The 20,783-nt window shown below is 41.4% G+C and overlaps 1 protein-coding gene across 1 annotated transcript in view; it reads right to left on the minus strand.

Moving 5' to 3' along the window:
- The window catches only part of ZNF318 (zinc finger protein 318), a 30,945-nt gene extending 11,366 nt beyond the window's left edge, over window positions 1-19,579 (minus strand). The window contains exons 1-6 of the mRNA XM_090282458.1: window positions 19,058-19,579; window positions 16,415-16,566; window positions 8,775-9,411; window positions 6,229-7,671; window positions 4,559-4,658; window positions 2,163-2,467 (exon numbers count right to left, since the gene is read on the minus strand). Coding sequence (XP_090138584.1) covers window positions 2,163-2,467; window positions 4,559-4,658; window positions 6,229-7,671; window positions 8,775-9,411; window positions 16,415-16,566; window positions 19,058-19,483 — 3,063 coding nt within the window. The 5' untranslated portion in view covers window positions 19,484-19,579. The remainder of the gene's footprint in view (window positions 1-2,162; window positions 2,468-4,558; window positions 4,659-6,228; window positions 7,672-8,774; window positions 9,412-16,414; window positions 16,567-19,057) is intronic.
- Between the last annotated feature and the right edge of the window lie 1,204 nt (window positions 19,580-20,783).

Genomic DNA, 20,783 nt, shown 5'->3' on the forward strand with positions numbered 1-20,783 from the left:
CTCAAACATTAACTGAGCATTTACTATATACTAGACATACTGGATACCATGGTACAGACGAAGATATACTCTTTTATTCTCAAGAAGCTCTCATTTATTAGAAGAGACAGACATGAGAACAGACATGCTGTAAATCATGTTTTAAATATGACAGAATGATGGCCCTGGCTGCTGTGGCTCAGTAGATTGTCAGCCTATGAACCAAGTGTTACTGGTTGGATTCCCAGTCAGGACACATGCCTGGGTTGCACGCCAGGTCCCCAGTTGGGGGTGCATGAGGATCAAACACTCATCGATGTTTCCATCTCTTTCTCCCTCCCTTCCCCTCACTCTGAAAATAAATACAATCTAAAAAAAAAAAAAAAAAAAAAAAAAGAATGACAGAATGAAATACATTCGATAAAGAAACAAAGTAATATATTAAGAGCACTAAAGAAGAGATGACTAAATCTGGGTAGCATTCAGGAATTCTCTACAAAGTAGTAGTATTCAAGTTGAGCCTTAGAGAATGAGTGGGATTGAGAAGAAAGATTATTCCAGACTAAGAGGATTATTAATGCAAAATCAGAAATGCAAAATAGCATATTGCACATCTAGAAAAGAGCAAGCATTTTGAGGTGCTAAGAGTGAAAGATGTAGTTTAATATTTATTGAGCACTACTCATTTATTATGTGCCAGGCACTGAGCTACATATTAAGGACTATATTGAAGAATGAGACAGATATAGTCTCTGTCCCTTGAACCTTAAAATCTAATTTGGGGAACACATATAATTATATAGTTATAACTGTCATAAATGCTAATACAAAAAATGTAAGTATTGTCAGTGTATATCAGATAATTCTAACAGTCTAGGAAATCAAGGAAAGGAGTCAAGGGAATCATTTAAGCTGCAACCTGAAGAGTGAATATGAGTTAGTTAGAAAGGATAAGAAAAGTGGGGTTTGCACGGTAACCAGAGGGAAGAGAAAATGCAAAGATGTTAGAGTGATGATCGATTTGAGGAATGAAAAGGCCAGTAATGAAATTATAGTGAGCAAGGGGAAAAAGATAACATGAAATGAGGCTGAAGAGATAGGCAAGGAAGTATCACGATCACTGGCTGTATGTGGAGAAAGAAATAAGAGTATAGCAGTACAAGTAAGAATTGAAGGTGGCGTGAACTTGGATGGCAATGGAAATGGTAATATGGATGGAATTGAGATTTACTTTGGAGAGCTGGTAGAATCTGAAAATGATCTGGTATGGAGCAGTAAGGGGGAAGAAAGCACTAAGAATGTTTTTGAAGGTGTTGGCATGAAAACTGTATAGCAGTAATGCCATTTAGTAAGATGGGAAACACCAGAGAAAGGAGAAGTTAGAGGTTGAGCATAATCATTAGTTTAGTTTGGGATATTCTGATTTTGAGGTGTCTATGAGACATGAAGTAGAAATGATGATTAGTCTGTTGGACACTTAGATATGGAGCTCAAGAGAATCATTTGAGCTAGAATATAAAAAACTGGAAGGTGTCAGCATGGTGTTTCAGCATAGAACTGGATAAAATGATCTAGGAAGAAAGAATTCTGGAGAACTTAGTTAGGACTGAGCCCTGAAGAACTAAAACAGTTAAAGATCAGGTACAAGAGACTAGGCAGCAAAAGAGACTAATGAACAGCAGCCAGCCTAAGAGCAGGGAAAGAAGTGTGATAGAAGCTAAGGGAAGAAACATTTTTAAGAGTCAGTGACTCTATATCAAATACCAATTTGAGAACTGAAATGTACATGACTTTTGTTCTAAACATGAACCCACAAAATGGTATATATAAGTTATGGTAAGATTAGAAGCCAAAACTTGAGTGGGTTAAGGAGTAAATGACAGAACAAGAACACAGAGGGATTGGAACTATTGTAACAATATAATCAATAAAATATACTTAAAAAAAAAAAAAAAAACAAAAGAACACAGAGGGCCTGAATAATTAGGATTTGGGATTCCACTTTGTGGGCAACGGGAAACTGCTAAAACTCTGGAGAGTGTCATGATTTGATCAATGCTTTACAAAACTAACGAGAGTAAAAACAAGTAGGAAAAGGAAGCTAAGAAAATGGTTAGTTAGGAAGCTTCTTTAGGAGTCCATGAAAATAAAATATAATAGAAATGGAAAAGATGAGTTTTTACCTTGCTATTTGAAGAGGAGCTTGAGTATGATGATACTTTTTCTGGGCTCTTAGATTTTTCTGCTTTCCCAGGCTTCTCTGTATACTCTTTACTGTCGTTTGAAGACTTCTGGGATTTATCCAAAATGTTAATTCCCAAGATCTGAGCCACTTTGTCCAGTTCAGATTGCTTCTTTTCAGCCTCTTCTGCCTCTTGTCGAAGTTCTGCAATGTCTTTGATAATGTTATCCTGAAGCCGACTCACTTCCACCAAGAGTGGGTCTTTGTGGCCATCCTTCTCCCTTCGTTTCTTGCGCAGCATTTCCCCTAAGTAGTCAAATGTCAACAGAAAGAAACACAAGGAAACTAAGTTAAGATGAATTACTTTTCTGTCATGAGTAGTAATCTCTCAAGACTTTTGGTCACAAAACATTTTCCCATAAAACTTTCTAAAAGCAAGTGGAATTCTCCATCCACATGGGCTGGTTTAGGTGAAGCTTCTCTGGAGATAAAGAATGAGGGATCACATTATCTTTCATGTAGGAGTTATTAGCTAAGGGTCTACAGACAGGCTTCAGGGCCTCTATGAATCCCCAAAATAGTATATACAAATTTGTATGCGTGTATCTGCCAAAAAAACTAATAAATGTTAACTATGAGTCCAGTGGCTGTCCTCTTCAGAGAAGCAAAGAATTATTCAGAGGGCAAAAATCAGCCACATATTTGACTATATCTGATTTAAGAACCCTTCACCATTGCCTACATTTGAGTTTTAAGTTTTGCCTCAGGCTCACCTAATGTTATCTCCTATCCAAACAGAAGGTCCTCATGAATTAATTCTCACAGGATTAATACTAAGATTCTGATCCCTAAATAGTCCAAACCCAAAGAGAATAAATGATATCTCCTCTCACTTTCTGTTTATCCATGCTATCACCAAGCTATACTATTTAGAAACTTTGTTATGTTCTTTCCTTGGGGTATATGTTAATTTTTAAAAGCACAGATGAAGAGAAGGAATCAAAAGATGTATCATAGAACATCTTTTTGGGCCAAAAAGTAAGGAAGTCCTCAAAAAATAATGGGGAAATATCAAAAGGACACTGGAGTCAATTTAAAGGGACCCCACTGGCCAAATATGGGACAACTGGAGCATGAAAATAAATAATGAAAGCATATATTATAAGCTATTTAATGAAAATTTCATGGGTGCACGCTGATATAAATGGATTAATAAATGAAAGAGGAAGGGTGGGTGGAAAGCTTCTTTTTACAACAGAAAGCCAATAAAGATAGAATGATGAAACTAGAAAATCACTATTTACCAACCATCATAATAACTTATTCAGGAAAGAACATCAATGAATGCTAAAACTAGTAGGCATAAGTTTGAGGATCAACTAAATATTTACATAGTTTCAAAGTATCTCCCTTATAAGATACTTACTAATTAAAAAGGGTAAAATAGTAACTTTACAGTGGAGAAACCTGGCAGACACCACCTTAACCAAATGATCAAAGTTGACATCACCAGTAATAGGACAAATCAACACTTGATATGAACTCAGCATCACTTCTGTGATGTTCCTGCCAAAAATTCATAACCTGAATTGAATAAGGAAACATCAGACAAACCAAAATTAAAGGACATTCTACAAAATATGACTTCTTTTTAAAAACTTTTTAAAAATGTACATATTTACTGATTTTAGAGAGAGAGGAAGGGAGAGAGTGAGAAACATCCATGTGAGAAATATCAATCAACTGCCTCCCGCATACGCCCAGATCGGGGATGGAACCCGCAACCTTTTTGGTGTATAGGATGACACTCCAACCAACAGCCATCTGGCCAGGGCCACTTCTTCTCTTCTAAAATGTCAATGTTATGAAATGGAAATATTCAGAAACTGTTACAAATGAAAGGAGACTAAAAGAACAATTGAATGCAATGCATAATCTTGCATTTTCTTTTGTGGTGGAACAATATTTGGACAACTTGTAAAAAAATATGAATAAAATCAGTAGACTAGTATATTACTGTTAATTTCCTAATTTTGGTAAATGTACTATGGTCATGCAAGTCAATTTTTTGTTGTTAGGAGACAGATGCTGAAGTATTTAGGAGTAAAGGAGCATCATATTTACAACTCACTCTTATAGGCGTCAGGAAAAATTACACACACATAGAGATTGAGAGAGCAAGAAAAAGCAAATAATAGTAAAATCCTGATAATCAAGGAGAATATCTGAGAATTATTTACACTATCATTACAACTTTTCTATTAGTCTAATTATCTTGATGTTTTTCAAGTGAGACTTCAAGTCACTGAACCTGTCTGAGAGTACCCAAAGCTCTTCATTTGGGTCGCTTACTAAAGTTACTACAAAAAAGCAGTCATGCAAAGGAGTGTCTGATACCTTGTTGTTTATGAAGTCGCTCCAACTCAGTCCTGAGATAGTACATCTTCTTCTGGCGAGCTTCCCGGTCACTCTTTAGCTTTTCCCTCTCTTCGATAACCTTCAAAGTACAAAATGGTAAGAGAGTGCTTCAGCCTCCAATACCCTCCCTTTCCTACTGCACTTGTTCATAAGCCTTCATGCTGGATCATACCTGAATGCAAGGATCTAAATGCCTGTACACTGAGGCTCTGACTTTATAGTGAACATGGTATTTCATTCTGATCCAAGTTCTAGAATAGAATCATCCTTTCTAGAGCTACATAGCCCAAAAATTATTATTTTAATGCAGGAAACACTACACTATTAATTTTAACACTACTGACAGCAGGTGTTAGTGATTCTAAGCCCAAAGGGAACTATCAAGAAGAAAATTAGTATGTTATGGGTGAAGCACTGTGTTAGCTGCATTACGTTATCATTTTATTGAATCCTCATGACATTATCTCTGTTTTATAGTATGAAAATTGAGGTTGTGAAAGATTAAGTAACACATGCAAGGTCATATTGTAAGAGTTTAAAATCCAGGTTTAAATAACCTAAAGCTCATGATCTTTCACTTGTACTACTATCACCTAATGAAAAACAAATATGGCTTGTCTATAATGGGCAAATGTGAAAAACCTGTGTTATTATCAGCCCTGACTTAAGTGCGAGGTTCTTAAAGGGAAAGGGGAAAGCACCCAGTCTCCCAACAATGTCTCTTCAGTCTTAGGTTTTGTCTTTTTGAACCTACCCTTCTTCCCCAATACTTCAACAAAATGAAAGACTTTTTTTTTGGTCTTCTCAAGGATAAGCTAAATTTCTTCTAAACTGGAAAAAAATAAGATTGGCTCTCCATTTTTCCTTTTTTTTTTTCTCTCCTTAGGTCTTATTTTATTAGCAAATCAAATTTATACATATTACATTTCTATGTTCCTAAACAAAGTGAGTTATTAGTTTAAATTTCACAGTATGTATTTTTCCCTTTGAAATTCTTCTATTTAGTACTCCATGTCCCTACATGACTTTTACCTACTGCTCTAATATATAGAATTATTATACCTTACCCCAACCACTGCTCCCTTCCTATAGGCTTGGGAACCCAATGAACCATGATAGCATAAGAACTACTTTAAAAAATGTCATAAAATTGTTATTCCTGAACTCTAAAATAAGCCAGTACAAGAAAAGCTTATTTCTTGGTTTAATTGCCAAGCAACAACTAGTTATTAGCTCTTAACTACCATAATCACTACAGGAAAAGGACCGAAAACTTACTGGGATGAAAAACAGATTTGATTCTTCACACAACCCAATTTTGGTTCCTTACTCCCTATTGAGGTCATACTGAAGACTTCAACACTCCCAGTTCCTACCCACAGTGTTCTAAAGCAAATAATTTAAATTAAGAAATAAACAAAAAAGAAAAAAGAAGTCTAGCAATCACAGTGGGACCTAGGGCCAGACTTTGGTCTTAATGATAAAACGTGTGAGAAAAACAGAGGGAGCACATACATTACTTAGGGTAATGACAGCCACCTCCAAAGAACTTAAAAGTAAAAAGGCCTTAAAACTTTTCAGCTCCCTCTAAAAGACATACAAATTTATGTTAAAAGACTCAGGCACAGCATCCCCAAAGCTAAATTCACCTTCTGCTTCTGGGAAGCACGATTCTTCTCAACAGAGATCTTTTCCGGATTATATCTTACGAGCGATGGGATGGACATCTGGACAGGCACTTGGGCAGTGGGAATTGAGCCTAGCACTGACTTCTTCGGCTTGGGCTTAGCAGCAGTCACAGTGGGGATCACACGGAGATTGGGACGGCTACGAGTAGCTTGTTTGCTAACTGGCATTATCCTGTGAGGCTCAGGCAGAGGGTGCTTTGATGGTTGAGAGGTGGGGTACATGGGCCACCTTGAGGCTGCATATGCCATGTAGTGCCTATAGGCATCAAAGGAAGCAGGGGGAATGGCAGGTCCCTGGAAGTTTGAAGGTATCCGAGCTGCAGCAAACTGAGAGGCCCTTGGCACATGAAATTGCGATAAAGAAGCAGGGTGTGAAAGTCTAATTGGGGCAGATGGGGCTGACGGCAATAGGCACCTGACAGCAACAGATGACTGAAACCCACTGCCAACCACTTCTGGTCCTGCAGTATGACCCATTGGATGGTCAGACTTTAGGAATGGGGGGTTGTTTTTTGTGAGCAGGTAAGGATCTACAGGAGAAACTGGATGTGGATGGGACACCTCTGGGGAGTGGGTACTGCTATGGTGTGCCTCCCTGCTCTCCAATTTGTGAGGATCTGAGGAACACCGATCGGCTGAAAAACGGTGATCAACTGAGGAACAGTGGTCTGCTGAAAAGTGCTGGTCAACTGAGGAATGGCGGTCAGTGGAGGAACGTGATGGCTTCTTGCCATGAAGTCGTTCCTGGGTGCGTGCAGCCAGTTTACTAATCTCTGTTACCCCAATATCCAGGCCTATGGTCTTGAGCAAGTCATGAATTTTGGCATATTCTGGATTGGTCTCTTCTGATTCTAGCTTTACAGCTGGAGCTGAAGAGGGCAGGGAGCTTGACTTCTGCCTCATAACTTCACTCTCACAGCTCCCAAGTGGCTTTGGTGGAGATTCTGCTTTTAAATCCTCTTCTTCATCTCCATAGAGAAATTTCTCCTCATCTTCAATGTCAGGGAAGCTACGTCGTCTTTTTTCCTGTGTACTGGTAGAATCTGCCAACATGCTCAGGATGCGGGAAAAACCACTGCCATCCTGGCTAGCTCTCTCATGGGGCAACAAGAAGTCTGTGTGTCGCTCAGGTCCCTCAGCCTTCATATCCAATTTCTCCTTGTGGCACAGAAAACTTCCAAACTTCTCTCTGAGAGGACTATTGTCTTTGGGCATCCCAGGGAGGGGACCCCATTGGTAGAGGTTGCCCTGAGGTTCCTTCAAAGTAGTGTCTTCCATGGTCCCCTTGTTGTTTTCAAACTCTGAAGCAAAAGCAGCAATAGCACCACTCAGTGGAACAGATGGGTGTCCAGAGTCGAGACGGTGATCCTGGTTGGAGCTGGTATTGCTGGAAAAACTCTCAAGCTGCAAAGACAAACACAACCGATTTGGTCTCTATGCATAAACTCAGAAAACTAGCAATTGACTAAAATTTAGATGCTTTGTTATTCTTGAATAGGTGAAAGATAAGTACGAATGAAGGGAAGGTGCAGTATCCTTAGTCAGGTTCAAGATTTGGGCCCCTATCTTTCCAGGTGTTCTTGTTATGGCAAGGAGAAAAAGGAAATAAGGCAGATTGGATTGAATCCTCACTTTTGCCCATTTGTTATAGTCCTTATCAAGGAATTTGGATTCAAAAGAACTTTAGAGATATCCTAGCTTATTTGTTTTCTATGAATTCACAAAGAAAAAAAACATATAAAAATAGAGCTGCTTTGGAAGTGGAGTTAGGACATTCTAAAACACTAATTGATCAACTTCCCTTTCTCTCCCTAAGTGCCTTTAGGGAAGGCACCTCTTCAGAAACCTTTAGCTCTTAAGAGGACAGTTAAAAAATCATTGCTCATGCCTGAGCATCTTTTTATAGGTGAGGGAAAAATATCAAGGCCAGAGGGAGGCAGGGCAAGGGCTGAATGAAGATGGGCAAAGAGGGGGAAAATGGGGACATCTGTAATAGTGTCAACAATAAAAACAAAGTTAAAAAATATATATCAAGGTCCAGAATGGTGAGGTGACTTGTGTAAAAATCACATAGCAAGTTGGTGGCAGAGGTGGGTCCAGAATCAGAATTACCTGATTTCTGGTCTAGTGTCCTACCATTCATATATTTTATCTTCTCTCTAAAAAGAGGTGAGGAAAATTTAGATCATTTCCCTTTGTCCTTCAACCTTCATTTCCAAGAAACTCATAATCAAACATTCCTACAGGGCTACTTGAGACAAATAGCTACAATAATCTCCGAAATGTCTGTTGGGATGCCTAATATATGATAATAGAAGCCCTCTACTGATGCATTCTGAGACTAGTTTCCTTTGGGGAGTTCTGAAAAGTGCAGCTCATAGGCATAACAATGTTGGTCCAGCATACATTACAAAGATACCATTAGGGACAGATCACCCAGATAAGTAATCAGGCTTTAAGACATTAAAGAAACTAGCAAGAGACTATAGAAGAAATGCAGCAGAGACCTTCATGGAAGACTCTGTGTCCACCTCAATCCGCTTCTTCAGAATTGACTTCTTGGGCATCACAGATACTTCCTCAGGCCGATGTAAAGAATACTCCGGCTCTGATGCAGTTAGGACACCTGACAATCCAGGGATGGGACAGCTGGTACCACCATCAACTCCCACCAGCTCCTGTCCCAAGCTCCTATTTCGTTCTTCCTCTTCCTCTCGTTTTCGCCTGGCAAGATCCAGCTCTCGAAACTCTGGGTCTAGAAACCTAGGGCTTGGGCTCCGTCTACGCTGTCGATAATTGCGGGTTCCTGATGTAAAACTTGGATGATCACTTCCCATGCTGTGCATCTTCTCTGTGTAATCATAACGGGGCCGTTTGGCCTCCCGGCTCCTTTCCTCAGGTCGTATAGAGTAGGAGCCTCTGAGTTTGTCTCTGCTCCGTTCTGTTCCATGCAACATCTCATCATGACAGTTGATATGAGGACTATAATCAGAACGATGCAGAAAAGTTTCTCTTGTTCGGTAGTCCTCATCAAGCTGTCCCAAAAAGGGACTGAGAGGTCCCTCCTCCCGGGAAATATATCGTTCAAGACCTCGAGAGCATTGGGAGCTTCGCGTGAAGACAGAATCATCAGTCAAGTCGTCCCTGAGGAAAGACAAGACTTACTGAATACAGTGGACTTGGAAAGGGCAAGATCAGACAAGACTGACATTCGACAAGGATGCTATAGAATGCTTAGGACAAAAGACAATAATTATGAAGTCAAAGAACAAATCTATATAGGAACATTTCCCCTCCCTTCCCCAGGCAAGGCACAAGCAGCTTCTAACCAAGAGGAGATATTACTAATCTATAATAAAAAGAGCTCTTCACCTGACTTCTTTGACTAGACTTTGAGGATGCAGAGTATCATGCTAAGATTTGGTGAAAAAAAACACCACTCACTACCAAACTACTAAAAGCTCTGGATTACACAACTCCACACTAGATAAATTCTAGCTCTTTGCTATTAAAGGTGTGGTCTGAATCAGCAGAATCAGTATTACCTGGGAACTTTTTAAAAATATCAATTCTCAGGCTCCACTGATGCCTACTAAATTGAATCTGCATTTTAACAAATCTCCAGGTAATTTGTATACACCTTAAAATTTGAAATACACCAATCCAGATCATTGATTTTCAGTTGTGCTCCACAGGGATTCTGAACAATGCTCAGGAGCTGCCTAAAGGAACGACACACTAGGAAAGCAGTCTGCATGGCTCTGGGCCTCCGACCTCATTGAATCACACTAGCTCCAACTTCATCTGTTTATATAGAAAAGTTCTGTATAATATTTCGCTTGGAAAAGAAAGATTTCACTATGAGGAATAAATTGGCATGATTTTCTCATAAGTTTCAGAAGGTTCTCCAATGCTTTATTTTGCTGGCTCACATATTAAAAACCATAAAACTTCCTCACAGCCTGTTTTGTTACTCTCTTTCTTGCCTTGCCTAGACATCCACATGCACTCTGCTAATCTTGGACCCAGGAAAGAGTTCATGATGGTTTGACTCACTATATATTTTTACTTCATAGAAATAAAAAGGTCTTGAACCTTTGAGACATGAAAGTAAAAATACAGTCAGAATGGCCAGAATCAACAAATCAACAAACAACTTATGCTGGCGAGGATGCAGAGAAATGGGAACCCTGGTGCATTGCTGGTGGGAATGCAGACTGGTGCAGCCACTATGGAAAACAGTTTGGAATTTCTCAAAAAACTAAAAATGGAACTGCCTTTTGAACCAGCAATTCCATTGCTAGGATTATACCCGAAGAATCTTGAAACACCAATTCAAAAGAACCTATGCACCTCTATGTTCACAGCAGCACTATTTACAATAGCCAAGTGCTGGAAACAACCTAAGTGCCCATCTGTAGATGAGTGGATCAAAAAACTGTGGTACATTTACACAATGGAATACTATGTAGCAGAAAGAAAGAAGGAACTCCTGCCATTTGCAACAACATGGATGGAACTAGAGAGAATTATGCTTAGTGAAATAAGCCAGGCAATGAAAGAAAAATACCTTATGCTGTCACCTATTACAGGAAACTAATGAACACCACCAACAAATGAGCAAAATTGAACCAGAGGTATGTAAACAAGGAGCAGACTAAGAGTAACAAGGGGGGAGGGGGGAGGGAGAGAAGGGGGTAAGAAGGGGAAGGGTCTAGTCAAAGAACATATATAAATGACCCAAGGACATGGACAACTGAGTGGGGACTAAATGTTGGAGAAGGAGGGGACAGGGTGCAGGGAAGCAAGAGGGGGGAAGAAAAAGTGAGACAACTGTAATGGAAAAACAAACGAAAAATTCTTAGTGGGGGAAAAATGAAAATATGAAGAATAGAAATGCCAGTTCAGTGAATATTAGAAGGACAAGGATTTTCCTTCACACTGTATATTTTTCTCTCTAACTGATCCCTCCAGAGTTTGGCATTCTAAAGAAGTAAGTAGTGACATAAGTTTATTTGCATAAAACTAATAAGACCAGTTGTTAATAGAAGGTTTTTTTTTTTTGACCAAGACGTTGACCGGAATGTCATGTCTAAAGGAGACATGCTTGGGCTCTGGTTGTTACCAAAAAGCCCTGAGGAACTGGGAATGACTTTCAAAGGTTATAAAAGCCCATGAAATAAAAGGCCTGGTACCATGGTTGGTTGTGTGGTCCACAGCAATCTTTCCAGGGAAGGAACGAAAGTTGTTTTCCTGAAAGATGGCTAGAAGGGACTTAAGGCACAATGGAAAACCAGAAGGGCTTGGAAAAGACAGGTGTGTACAGACAAGGCTGAATGCCAGGTATATGGCTCAGCTTCTGTGCCCTGAAGGGCAAACTGAAGGTTACCCTAAATGTTCCTTGGGTAAGTTCCAGCAAAGCAGAACTAAAGATCATAAGTGATCATTTGCTGCTCTTGTTGTGTTTATGCAAATGAACAGGATAAATTAAAAGTGGACTTAATGCAGTCCCTTTAATGACAAGGAGGGTAATCTTAGGGAGAAAAATCATTATTCAAGGAAAATCACAATGATCAGTGACAGACTATAAAGTAATGCAGCAAACTGTCTTTAAAGTCTCTTTTCATTTAAAATATGTTTTCACTTGAAAGTTAAACTATGTCTGTGGTATCATCAAAGATATTTAAGTTACAGGCAAGAAGAATGTCAAATGCCTTGCAACTGGATGTCTTTCCAATAAGACAGTCTTACAGATTTAGAGACTTGTTTGTGGGTTATGTTATATAAATTAACATGTGTTTTCTGTTTTCAAAGGGCATAAGTCTATGATCTCATTACCTGAGTGATTGTCTGTACGTATAGGCCTCACTTAATCCTGTCTGCAGCGCTGCCTCCTGAGACTCAACGGTTTGGCTGAACTAAGTGGCTGGGTTGGTGAAGAATGAGGAGAATACAACAAGGATGCCAGCCTGTTAAACCAAGCACGTCGTTGTCTGGGGACAGCCAACTGACCTGGAGTCTGCATGATCCTTCCCCATGTGGGAAGGCCACCCTCCCCTCCACACCCCCACTCTTATTAGGGATTTCTGGACCCAAGGGTAGGTAGGACGATGACCATGTCCAGCTTGAAGCAGCTAGAGGAGCTTGAGACCTTCGCCCAGTGTCCTTTATAAGATTATAAAGGGTCTTAATATCTGAGAGGGAGGGATTGTTATTTTTTATTGTTAAAATAATTAATCATTTATTTATTAAAAAAGAAGAAGAATATATGAAAGGGTGAAGCAGGAGAGCTTCTATGTACAAACCATGGGCACGGACTTGGGGGTGGGATTGCTGGGGGAGAGGGTGCTGGGTGGAGGGGAGTAAAGGGGAAAAAACTGGAACTATTGTAACAATATAATCAATAAAATATAATAAAAAAAAAAAAGGAAGTAAAAATACAGGATGGAACATCTATCTTTTCAGCTCAGAGCTCTATACCACACACAATAGTCTTAAACTTTTGGGGCATTATGATCACAGAGTTTCTACTTCCCAAAAAGAAAGTTTCTGATTTAAATCACAGATGAAAATAAAGATCCTCTAGCACTTTAAGCATATAACTTTTAAGTAATCTGAAAGAAAAATTTACATGTCACTCACAGTCCAGAGTGAATTACCATCCAAAGGATGGTATTTATTGGTGTCTTCTACAGTTTCTGGTAGCTACTTTTGTTTTTTGTGATTTCCTAGAAATGACTTTTTTTCTGTAGTTGCTTTCCTGTCTCTGGGATTAAGTTAGCAGAATATCAAAGAGTTGCCTTTTTTTTATTCACCAGCCCAGCCTTTGTTCAAAGTTTTTGACCTGGTTAACAGCTATAAGTAACTTTATGAAAGACTATCAAGGATAAACTTTATCACGTCCTCTAAAAGAATGCCACCTGTGGGAATCCAGGCTCCTATTACTTACCTCCTCCCTAAGAATCCGAGAAATTTTAAGTTCTCAATGTAGAATGAAATAGGAAAAAATGGGAATAAACCAGGGACAATCTATGAAATCAAATGTAAAATATTTTACTTTGTAAGTTGGTCAGCCATGAACACACCTATTTCCAGAGAATAATGTCCATGAGGTGAGTCACTCCATTGCTAAAACACCACCTACCATACAAAAAGTCTCTGATCATATTAGTGAAGGGGAGAAAGCAAAAGTAGCAAGTTCACCCATGTTCCCACATGCAGCTCCCCAACTAGAACTATTAAATGTCACCACCAAAAGGCATACTAACCCGAGACCTAATCCAGCACTAAATACCAAGAAGCTAGAAATAATGAGATAACTCTAGAAAGTCTCAGTTCAGATTTGCAATTTCCAGCAAAAGGAGGCAAAAAACAATGAAAGAAGGCATAGAAACAGTTAAAAGAATGAATTATCATGTAAATACAGGCAGAAATCAAGTTGCTTATTAGAAGTTCCTATCCTCCTTCCCTAGGTCTCCCAAAGAGTAAGTGAAAAAACTGGATACAGAAAAAGTGAGCCCTAAAAAGGGCCACTGGATCCCCTGTAGCTCAAAATAGTCCAGTGACAGACTCTCTCTAAAAGCTCTGGTTCAGGCCAACTCTTTCCTAAAATAAAGGACTATCTATTTAAGAAAAATTGATTGTTGGGTGTGGATGATGGGTACATGGGGTTCACTGTACTATTCTACCTTTTTTCTTTTTGTATTTACAAATGTCATTAAATAAATTAAAAATCATATATGATAAATTATGTCCACAAATAAATTTGTACACCAATTATTCATAATAGCCAAAAAGTGGAAACAACTGAAATGGTACTCATCCATACATCACTAATGAATAAACAAAATAACTACAATAAAGTATTATCAGCAATAAAAAGAAATGATATGCTGCAACATGACTAAATCTCAAAAATCCAAGTGAAAGAAGCCAGTCACAAAGGACCATATATTATATTATATTATTCTGTATGAATAGACTATAAAAAACCCAGAATGGGAAAGTCCATAGAGAAAAAGTAGATTAGTGATAGGCTAGGGCAGGCGGTGTGGGGGACTAATAGTTAAAGATGCAGGTAATAAAAATATACTAAAATTAATCATAGTGGTGTGAATGCAGAACTATGAATATACTAAAACTCAGTGAATGTACTAAAAGTCACTGAACTGAACACTTTAAATGGGTGAATTGTGTAGTACATGAATTATAGCTCAATCAAGCTGTTTTTTGAAAAAAGATCCTCCAGAGCCCAAACTTTCCATTCTTTTCCTCTGCTGATTCTCCAAAATGCCTGCAGAAAGCTGTCTGCTTTTGCCTTTTTCCTCAGGCAAAACAGAGGGGGAAAAAAATTCCCACACCTTCCACATATGTCAGGGCAAGGAGAAGTTAGGATATAATAATTCCTAATTTCATGAATGGAACTTACAATGTACAGAGTACTTAGATAGCCAAGGGGAATCAACCTCACATGCACAAGTCTTTAGAAACTGTCTCCACACAACTCGATCATGTTCCCTTTTCAGAATGTTACAGTCCTACATACAAAGCTGCCAAGGTGAGCATATTGATAATCCTGGCAATGTGGCTGCAACCCAAACCTGATATAAAAATCTAACAGATTCAATAAGGGAAGAGAAAAAAAAGTGGGAATCTTAGGGGGAAAAATAAACAAAAAGAATATAGACAAAGGATGGACATGGACTGTTTCATCAGCCAAAAACTGGATTCACTTTCAGGAGACATCCTAAGAATGCCAGTGGACCTATGGCCTGATTTTAGTGGACGGTAATTATCCACACAAACCATACTGAGCAAAATGGCAGGAGACAAAAAGTCAAAAGAATGGCCTAATAAATCCTTTTAGAACCTTAATCTCACTTCCTCTAAAATAGACTTGTCTCTCTGAAATACATGATTCTAGAAAGAAGATTACTGCTCCAAACTCCCTGAGAGAGAAATTTTAATGTTTATAATTAAAAAACCGACAATTGGCTATCTTAAGAACACATGTACAATGAAGTTCATGGAAAGGGAGGTGAAACCCTATGCCTACCAAGAGGAAATGCTAACGTTACCTCAAAACCTCAGCAAGGAAGGAAGACAATCACATCATGCACCACCCCTCACACTGCCTACTCAATCATTTACTAAAATAGAAGCAGCCAGAGGGTCAAGGGCTGTTTCCTCAATTAAGTGATATAGTCACTATCTATCGCCCTATCTTCAGAAGCTTCAGTGTTATATGATACTGGACTGGACTGCCTTGTTTCAATGCATCAAATAGCCACTGCAGCTTAGAAGTAAATATTACCAAAGGGCAGCACTGGTCCTCAGACTTCCTGCCAGCTGTCCCCCACCTGCCAGCCTATGCTCTGTGTGCCACTGCATGGAAGTCTTAGTTTGAAAGAACATAACATTGATTCACTGCTACTGTTAATCATAACTCCCAATGTGCTGGGCAGACACCATCACAGACACAATTCTCAGCTCTCAGCAATAGTGTTTTCCCTGCACTCCAGTCCTTACTCTTTTAGTTTTGTGAGGTAAAAAACACCTAATATTATTATTTACTTCCCATTTATAGTTAAGTTCTTAGTACTTGAGATCTATATTTAACACTCTGTGGGATGTATTTCCCCTTCCTCAGCACTTAATAGTTGTAAAGTAGTAATATTTTTAAAGATCTTTAACTTTGTATTAATACTTACATATTTAATATGGACACATATATTAAACATGAGTTTATCTAAACTCTTTCTGAATCTATAGGGCAGCCTGGACAAACAGAAAAATAATACTATTAAAGACCAGAACTTTCTTTGCAGAAAGAACCCCTAAATACCAGTATTTTAGAATCCATATCATCTCAACTGTTTTAATTTGAGAAACTGTTTCTATCCCCTCAGCTTTCCTCTTTCCAATTGGACCAGGATGACCTTTAAATCCTTCTATGTAATTCTTTCAGCAACAGAGTCTATATCAATATACTCTCCCCAATCAGAAAGCCTTTTCCAATGTTATACTTTGTAGTGCACATCAGGCATTATAACTTCACTGCTGGCACCACTTTCAAATACACCATTCAGAAAACATCAACATTTCTATCTTCAACCACTACAACAGCCCTGCCTCAGATGAAGCCCACCTGTCCACATCCTCCAAATTATCCACTGGTGAACCCAGTCGATCACTAAGCCGCCGCCGTTCTGGAATGCCAACACAGAAGTGGTCGTTGCCAACAGTGATCCTTAAGCTCTGTTCCAAAGATGAGTCAGAACGCAGACCAGGAGAACGTCTCTACAAAAGCAAAAGATAATATAATAGTCAATAGATCAATACATCCCTATACCCAAAAATGTTCTCCTCCCTAGTCACAAAGTTGTGGTCCAGCAAGGTGAGAAATGGTTATGGTAATATACTACTCTAAAAATAAAATACTTTTTAAAAAACTATCATTTTCTTAGATAAAAGCCCACACTTTCAACTCTCCCAATCAATGACCTCTCTTTCTTTCATTTACTAGTACTGGGCATGGGCCTGGAGAAGTGAATTAAGTCTGCTCTCAGAACCTATACATTTCTAGTGCAGGAGGCAAGTCAAAACAGTTGAAAAGAAAAGTTCTTCTGATAGCTAAGTGCCATAAAGTCATTAAAACAAAACAACAAAAAAGAGATTGGAGGAAAGGAGCTACTTCTGACAGGATGGTTAGAGAAAGGTTTTCTGAAGTGATGAAATACCGGTTTTGTAAAGAACAGATGGAAAGATGTTTCAGACAAAAAGAACAAGCTCTGTAATGAGCTTAGCAGGATCTGGGTAACAACTGAAAGCTGACCACTGACTGTGTAAGAATGACAGGCAGAATCCAGTTAGGAAATCTGGATTTTATTCTTAAGCGTAAAATAAGAAGCCACAGAAGGGTTTCAAGCAGGAGAGTGATATGATGTGACTACCTTCTTCTTCCAGATGTTCACATTGCCCAAACCCTCATCTCCTTTGGGTCTTTACTAGTCCCCTTTCCAGAGGCCTTCCCTGGTTACCCTATCAAAAATTTCAACTCCCTTCTCTATTTTCTTAGGCATCTAACATGCCAAACATTTTACTTCTCTATTTTACTTATTCTCCAACTCCCTCTACTGGAATATAAACTCAATGATGGCAGTTTTTAACTGGTTTACTCACTCTTATTCCCCCAAGACCCAGAACAGCACCTAACACATGGTAGATGTTCAATATATACTTCTCAAATGTATAAAATAAAGCTTTAAAAATCATGTTGATGGGTACAGAATAAACTGGAAGGTAACAAGAGCAGAGTGTAAAGGAGCCTAATGTATAATCCAGGGAAGATATCATAAAGTGATGGCAGGAGGAGGACAGTTTTGGGGATGTATTTTGGAGGTAGAGCTGACAGGTTAGACAGATGAAGGTAATCTGACAGATTAGGCTTCGGAGAAGGGAGATGATCGCCGCTTTGGGCTGAGCAATGGGTAGTGTCACTTACTGAGACAGAAAAGACTGGGTCTCCTGCTTGAAATCCTTCTGTGGCTTCTTGTTTTATTCTTAAGAATAAATCCAAATTTCCTAACAGGATTCTGCCTGTCTTCTATCACTCTTATGCAGTCAGTGGTCACCTTTCTGTCATTACCCAAAACCTGTTAAGGTTGTGCACTGGAGAAGAAAAGGGAGGTTTGGAAACAAGTGTTCTGTTTTCCTTGCTTCCGCTGAAGTAACTACCACTCAGACTGCAGCTGCTCATCTATGAAAATCTTAATTTAGTTACAAGTCAATTCACCTCTGACCAGAGTGCCAGAGCATACTGTTAAGAGAGCCCCTCAAGAAAACAGAAACTTTGTCATGGGGTGTGAAAAGACTGGTGAACTGAATATCAACACCCAAAACACCAGACCCTACCCAGAGGCTCTACTAGAGTGAGGCTTCTGGTGACGGGTCAATATCATGTCCAAACGAAACTTTTTACCCTCATGCTCTGTCCCTCTAGCAGGGAAACATAATGGTTAAAAAAAAAGGGAACCAGGCATACATGAATTGAATCACAGCACAGCATCACCACTTTTTAACTGCGTGATGTTACTTAAACCTCTCCGGGTCCCTCAGCTGTTCTTTAACAGGGAATAATGTTAAATGCCTCACCTCAAAGGTTTGTGAATGTTCAAAGAGTATGTACAGTGAAGCTAAGCCTAATTCCTGCCGCATAGCTCAGTAAGTGAAAGCAGTTGTAAAAATGACAGTGGGGATGCACACTTCATTTTGGAGGGGCAGCTCCAATCCAGATAGCCAACAGTTTACACTCTAGGTGTCTACCCTGGCACAGTTGAAACAACTCTAACTCGCCACAAAGACATTTCAGCGTCTTTTCTGCTATCCAGGAGGCAGCTCAGGTCTAAGGGGATACAAAACCACGGAACTCTGAGAAAGCATCAACTACTGAAAAATTATCAAGACACACGGTTTGGAGAAAATTCCCCTGGCCCTGGCAAACTTTTCCACGCCTCGCCCAGAGCGCGACAAACAGCCTATTCCCAGGAAATGGAGCACTGCCTCAGGACCAGGCGCCGGAGCGGGTCCCGAGTCCTTACTGTGCAACTGAAGCTCCCAGGGCTGACAGGGGACCTCCAGATTCGGGCGTCGTCGAGGGGGCGAAGGACCGATTTTGGGACCCTGGCCTGGAGGCCCGGCGGCACGGGCGCTTGAGGGCGTTTCTAAAAGCAAAAACCCCAGGTGACGGGGCTGGGGTACGAAGAGAGTCACGGTCAAGAGGTGGGATTACCCGGCTGCCGCTGTCGCCTGGATGGTCTCCGCGGCCGTCCCGGACGAAGTTGGAGCGGGACTCCCCACGGCTGCTGCCTCGGAAACCCGCCAGGCCCGGCGGGAAGAGTCGTCGGCCCCGCGGCGGCGACGGGGAGACGCGACGACCCCGCGGCGGGGACGGAGAGGCCCGGCGGCCGCGGGGTGGAGACGGGGAGCTGCGGCGACCCCGTGGCGGGGAAGGTGATGCCCGGCGGCCGCGGTGCCCTGAAGGCGAACGGGGCCGGCGAGCCGAGGTTCGCGACGAGGAGCCGGAGGGCGGCGGCGGCGACGTGCGGCGAGCCGGGCCTGAGGAGGAGCCGGAGCTGCGGCCGGTGCGCGGGCAGCCCCCGCCGCCCTCTTTAGGCCGATGTGAAGAGACGGAGGAGCGGGAGCCGCTGCGGTACATGGCTCCGGCAGCAGCGGCCGCGGCGGCAGGTCTAACTCGCGGGCGCCCTAGATGCGCGGCCCCGGCGTACCGCCACAGCTGCAGCCTCGGCCGCCACGGCCGCCTCGCGCCGCCCCCACAGCCGGGGCAGCCCCCTTCCCTCTGCCCCGCGCCGTCCCGCGGGGGGGACGGCCGAGCGCGCGCCTGCGGCCGCGGCTAGCGGTTAGAGGGCGCGAGCACGCGTCCGACACACCCCCCGCCCTCCGGGCTCCCCGCTTCTCCAGTCAGGGAGCGGCCACAGGAGCCAGAAGTGGGGAGGAGCCCAGAAGCCAGCCGGAGGAAGGGTTAGGGGAGGGGAAGCGAAGCGCGCGACCTGCACTCCACACGCTCCGCCTCCAAACCCGCAAGATGGCGGCCGCTGAGCCGCCCACTCCCACCCCCCCATCGACCACGTGACACTGAGGGCTTCTGCCTGGGGTGAACTGGGAAGAAGAGAGGGGAGGAGACAGCGGAGCGAAGCTACTCTTCTCGGGGTGCTGGAGCTCTGGGGACGCCCTGGGCCTTGAGGTTTTGGGGAGCACCTTCGATCTTCTGTCCTTACCTTGGCTGTTCTCTTGCCACCCAACCCTGTTAATTTAGGTGGAGACAATAAGTGGTTATAAATGATGGAAATATAAATAACCTCCCAAACATTAGGTGTATCATAGGTTGTGCACCTCAGCAACAGCCACCACCAGAGTCATGGCCCCCGCAGAAGCCCACTGACAACCATCAGTTTACTTATCAGTTTGCCTGATTTCTAGAGGATGAAACTGAGGGTGGAAAAATGTGGAATGGAGGCAAGAATCCAACCCAAAGCAAACATAAGAGTAAAATTTCAGTCTCTCGACCAGAATACTTCTGTTCATGTGGAAGATCGCTTACTACCATGAGTCTGAGGCAGGATAGTAAGAAGCTGGGAAAACTCCTTGGCAAATGGAATGGGGAAACTGAGGCAGATAGCTGAACAAACTGACCCAGCAATTTATAGCCAGATAATTAATCAGAAGGTCTATCTTACATATTCAAGCCTGTGCTAGGGCAGACCTTCTTGGTCCAGGTCCCTCTTCAGTGACATTCTTTGAAGGTGAAACTGACCAGACAATGCCCAGGGGACTTGCAGCCAGGGGAGCAACAGGCAGCTCTTCCCAGGCTAATCCCCAGAATCTGTCTCCAGTGGCCCTTATTTTGCCTCTGTAATTTGTTTTCCTGAGTCCAAGCAGCCCAGCTGGCTCCCTTCTTCTGACTCTGTGACTTTCTCTCTAAAGGGCCAAGGCACCTT

This window comes from Furipterus horrens, unplaced genomic scaffold, assembly GCF_987537825.1.
Source record: "Furipterus horrens unplaced genomic scaffold, mFurHor1.1.pri manual_scaffold_6, whole genome shotgun sequence".
Classification (NCBI taxonomy): Eukaryota; Metazoa; Chordata; class Mammalia; order Chiroptera; family Furipteridae; genus Furipterus; species Furipterus horrens.